The sequence below is a fragment of the Prosopis cineraria genome, unplaced genomic scaffold (assembly GCF_029017545.1).
Source record: "Prosopis cineraria cultivar Desert tree isolate PC_DT_omini unplaced genomic scaffold, ASM2901754v1 PC3, whole genome shotgun sequence".
Taxonomy (NCBI): Eukaryota; Viridiplantae; Streptophyta; class Magnoliopsida; order Fabales; family Fabaceae; genus Prosopis; species Prosopis cineraria.
In genome coordinates this window covers 1,318,315-1,323,286 of record NW_026555334.1, presented here as the reverse complement: position 1 = coordinate 1,323,286, position 4,972 = coordinate 1,318,315, and the positions used below count along the sequence as shown (strand labels likewise).

The following is a 4,972-nucleotide window of genomic DNA, read 5'->3' as shown; positions in this document are numbered from 1 at the left end:
TTGGACGGTGGCTGCCATAGAATAGCAACAAATTCTGGGCAGATTTTTTTTTTTTCTCACAGGTATTCTTCTTATAGAAGTAATTCTATTCGAAGCATTAACGCATTTTTTAAGGGGAAAAAAAAAAATCGACTGCCATGATATGTGCTTTCATCAAAATAAGTATTCCAAAAATCATAATGAAACCATTTTTTAAGTTCGGGATGGGAAAGAGAGAAATTAAAAGGGGAGGTCTAATTAACTCATTTGTCAACCATATCCAACATGTTTGGAAGTCCGTTAATGTTGGATTTGGTGAAAGTCTGGCAGGTGCCCAAAACCGACACTTTCCAAACATGCCTATAGTCAAATGCTCAAGATCAAATGAGAACATCAGTCATTTCCCATGTCAATGCATCTTATATATTTAACCTGCCATGTGAATTTTTACGGTTGCAACAAAATATAAAACAGATTCAACAGCGGGTTTTCATTTCATGCACTACATAATAAGCAAGGATATGAATCTTTTCCAAACATGTCCTACAGCTGTCTGCCCAGGTTGATATGTTCCCCACCTTGCATCCTGCTAGTTCCAAGAGAGAAAGGGGCTATGGACATCTCAGACCTCCTTAAATCTGAGTCAAGCTCCTTCTGCTTCAGTTGCAAGATTCGACGCTCATTCTCCAGTTTCATTCTTTCATTCTCCAGCCTCAACCTCTCTAGCTCCCTATCTTTCTTACTGCAGTATCTTAGCCACTTAAAATGCTGCTTCTCAAGTTCAAGACTTTGGGCTTGGCAAGTCACTTTTTGCTCTTGCAGCTGCAACATCTGTATCTTAATCCACTGACTTCGTTCCCATCCTGACTTGAGGGGGTCTTGAAAAATACTTGCCATTTCAGCTTCAAATTTTTCCACCCTAGAAGATTGTTGGCCGCCACGGTCATCATTGTCGTTATTGTTCTTTCCACTGTGCTCTTCCATCATCTCTGCATCACCACGAGCATCATGATTACCTTCATCATCTAACTCATCATCCTCACTTTCATTTAAGTCCTCAGCTTCCTCCTCTGAGTCATCATTGTCTCTCGAATCCCTCCCTTGTTGTAGAGAATAGGCATGCAGATCAAGATTATGGCAGTTTGGTATTCTTTGTCCATTATGGTAAGCACACATCTCCTTATAGAACAAGTGCTTTGAGCTCAAAATCTTTCGAACCACATCCTTTGTTTTTGTTGACAGGTTGGGCATTGAATCCATCAATGCAGGATTCTCCACCACTTTGCAGCTAATTCCTCTTCCAAGGATATCATTTAGCTTCTTGTACCTCTTATTCAAGTCATTGAATTTGTCCTCGCACTGTTGCGGCGAAACATGGCAACCCTTTTTTATCATTATCTTGGAAACCGTTTTCCATTTACCCTTCTTCTGTAGACATCCGGATCGTCTTCTATGACCATCCATGCCTTGAATTGTCCCATCATCACCCACACAAGCTACCACCCCTATAAGAAGCCTAACTACATTGTCAGTCCACTTCATTCGCTGCCATGGAGATCTCTTTTTGTTCTTCCCACCGTCATAGTTCTCGCAATTTGCATCTTCTGCATGACTTGGTTCATCCTCTTCACTCATATCATCACTATTGGTGGGAATAGTGAGAGCTGCCGCTTTTCCCTTACTGAAATTCACTGCTGCGTTTGAGCCTTTCACTTCTAATAGCCCGACTGGGTGATCATTTTCTAAACCACTCACCATAGCCATTTGATTTTGGCTGGTCACTGATGGGTGACCCAACTGAGCATGTTGATTTCTGTTGAATGGCAATTCCAGGTCCAATATCCCTCCACTGGGATTGGATAAAAATCGACCTCCTAAACTTGAATTATTCATTGTTGGAACACAATCAACAATTCTCAGCTTTGCCTGCTGGTCGAAGGCAGAACAGAATGAACACAGATATTTGGATTAAGGCAGTCACCAGAACAATATCCAGACTAGTCTAAGCATGCAGCCCGATACACCCAAAAATCAGAAAAGCTGTGCCCTTTATATTCATTTAGACTCCACTTCAGCAACAAAGAAAAGGGTGATCACAATTCTCAACATGAAGAATCCACTTTGTATATGATCACATTATATAGGTTGTCCTTCGGATTTGTAAACCTAATATAAAACAGATACCAATGAGCATATTTATTAATTCTTCATATAAGTAATTTTTTTCAAAATTTAACACGAACCCTCATAAACAAATTTAACCCCCTCATCTAAAATAACACCAAGTCCCATAGAGATAATCAAAATATCTTATTTGTAGAGCACATTCATGAACTAATTGGGAACAGTAACGAAAGAAAGCCAATGTCAACGTCAGATTCTATTGTGAAAAGAGATAAAAATATAAATTATATTACAGTGTTTATTTTATTGCCTTTAATGTCATGCAGTGTTATAGCTCTCATTCTGCAATATTAAGTCAATATCATCTATAACTCAAGAGACACCTATAGCAAATATGCTCCAGTTGTAGAGACCAATATATACACACACACAGCTCCATTTCAATACATTACAGAGCTTCCACATCAGGTTCCTACTTACCACCAAAAAGCTATTTGACTATTTCTTTGTCACAAGAATGTAAATGGTAAAATAAGCACCGAAAATCATGCAAATATAATATGAAGTGCTATCAGAAACTACGTGGTCAAACACTTCAATTAATATTTCTGAATTGCTTTTTCCAAAGACAGGTTTATCTCCATGGAGAACTCCGTGAAACAAGCTAAACTAGTTCCTCTAAGGAAAATTAAGCCTAAGCATGGATGTGAGCTATATCTAGAATACCTATCAGGCTAAACCATCAAGCATCCAATTTTTTTTATAAATACTTCATTGTATAGGAGCATCTATTTGGTAAATAATTTTAAGGTAAGTATATGAAGATACAATAACATCAACAAAAAGTCTTATCCTACTAAGTGAGGTCGGTTATATGAATTGCATGACACTATTGCACACTATCATCAACCAAGTTTTTAAAAATATTATCAACTAAGAGATCTCGTCCAATAACTTCTACAAATATTTTCTTTGGTCTTCTTATATGAACTTAAGATTATCTGTTCTATTCTCCTTACTAGTGCCCCCACAGCCTTTTTCATATATGTCCAAGCCATCTCAAATCATTTTCCACTATCTTTTCCTCAATACATGCCATGCCTACTTTTTTTGTCGTATGTGCTCATTCTGGATACAGTATATAAAGATACAGGTAAGTAAAACCATTGCTTAGGAGGCTCCATTTGGTTCTAGATACAAGTTATATGGATTTCCAACAGCAAACTGTGTTCAACTCGTTCCCTTTAGTGAGCAACTGTTACAAATTTACCAATCCGTTATTGTCTTTACTATATCCCCGCTTGACCTACTTTTTTCCTTCCTCTCATAAAGCAAGCCACAAGGATTTGTTCCAATCCTTTTGAAAAATCCAACCGCAAAATCCCCTTCTTTGTGCTTTAAAACACACACATGATGAAGAAATGATCAAATTAACATACATATTAAATTGCCCGTAAACAAAAACACACACCTTTAATCACCCTGCAATCATCCAGCTTTTAGATTCAGAGAGCCACCTTCAATTACCCTGCAATCCGACACCAGCCGATGATATTGAGACAGGCAGCAGCACGAGAAGCTTAGTGGCAGCATACTGAAGAACCCCTTACCTGATGCCCGGAACAGTAATCGAACACCGGACGAGAATCACGACGGAGAAAGCACCAAGACGGACCACCACAGATGAGGAGGACGGAACGGTTTTCGGATCCGAGCACCACCGGAGGAAGATTGGGCGCGAGATCGAACACAAGTGAAACTTGAGAAGGAAAATCTGGGAATTTGGGATCTGAAGCTCCTCAGATTCGGACGTTATAAACAATAAATATGTTAAAAATTTTCACTATGCTTCAAGAATTCATGCATCAGCCTTGTCGCTGGGACTATAAGCAAGGGGTAAAGTTTGGGGCTTGGGGTCGAATTCGCGACACGCGAGAAACAGGCCAAGAGGCATGTGCCACTTGACACTGTTCACTGTTCCCTTGACCAATGAGCAGAGACTCCATGACTCGTGGTTGCTGGCAAGGGCGCGACGCGGAGTCAGGATTTAAGAACAGAGGTTAAAATTAAAAATTATACATATTATAAAATTTTTATAAATTTTAAAAGTGTTGAAAATATCTAACACTTATATAATATAAAAAATTTAAAAAAAATTAAGGAGTTGCAACTCTTACTAGTCCCCCTCCCTCTGCCATTGATTGCTGGAAATGTAAGGCTTGTTTGACAATTTATTTTGAGAACAATTTTTAATTTTTAGATTAAAAAATAAAAAATTATTTTAAAGAATAAAAAACGAAAATATTTGTTAGATATTTTGAAATTATAATTCTAAAGAATAAAATATAATAAAAAACACTTATTTTTATTTTTTTTAAAACATGTCCTACAAAATAATAATTTTTATAATAATAAAATAAAAATAATTTTACATAAACTCATAAACTTTTTCCTTTTTTTTTCTAAAGCAAAATGATTGATCTTGCAAAGACATCAATCAAGAATCATTGAAATGTCAGGAGGGAATCCTTATATATAATGAAAAAATAAATAATTCTTAAAATAATTAATAAAACATTACCCATAAAATTAATTATGAATTTAAGTAATATAATTTGTGAATTAATAAAAATAAATTATAAATGGATAGATAATTTATCGTTACTTATAAATTTAAGAATAGTCACCTATTAATTTTAAAAAGGTCAGTCATAAATTTCATAAAAATTCAATTTTAAATGACTAAATAATCTAATAAATTTTTGCATAACTTGTGATTCATAAGTCATCTGTGAGTTTAAAGAATGTTACTTGTAAATATATAAAACTTAATTCTAAATAAACATGTATATTTTTAATTCACTATCAA

At 35.9% G+C, this 4,972-nt stretch overlaps 1 protein-coding gene across 3 annotated transcripts; it reads right to left on the bottom strand.

Moving 5' to 3' along the window:
- Window positions 1–379: 379 nt before the first annotated feature.
- Window positions 380–4,103, bottom strand: LOC129304795 (uncharacterized). Of its 3 annotated transcripts, none has more exons than XM_054944590.1 (3): window positions 3,714–4,103; window positions 3,575–3,631; window positions 380–2,145 (listed from the first exon to the last, which is right to left on the bottom strand). In XM_054944590.1, exon 3 carries the CDS (start codon window positions 1,870–1,872, stop codon window positions 523–525), a length of 1,350 nt encoding a protein of 449 aa, XP_054800565.1. In that variant the 5' UTR covers window positions 1,873–2,145; window positions 3,575–3,631; window positions 3,714–4,103; the 3' UTR covers window positions 380–522. The 3 variants fall into 3 exon arrangements, with proteins under 3 accessions (XP_054800565.1, XP_054800567.1, XP_054800566.1); XM_054944592.1 differs by having other exon boundaries at window positions 380–1,905; XM_054944591.1 differs by having other exon boundaries at window positions 380–1,905; window positions 3,575–4,103.
- Between the last annotated feature and the right edge of the window lie 869 nt (window positions 4,104–4,972).

What these genes read in the sequence shown, in the direction of transcription:
- LOC129304795 (XM_054944591.1), bottom strand. Translation starts at nt 1,872, where the DNA reads ATGAATAATTCAAGTTTAGGAGGTCGATTTTTATCCAATCCCAGTGGA.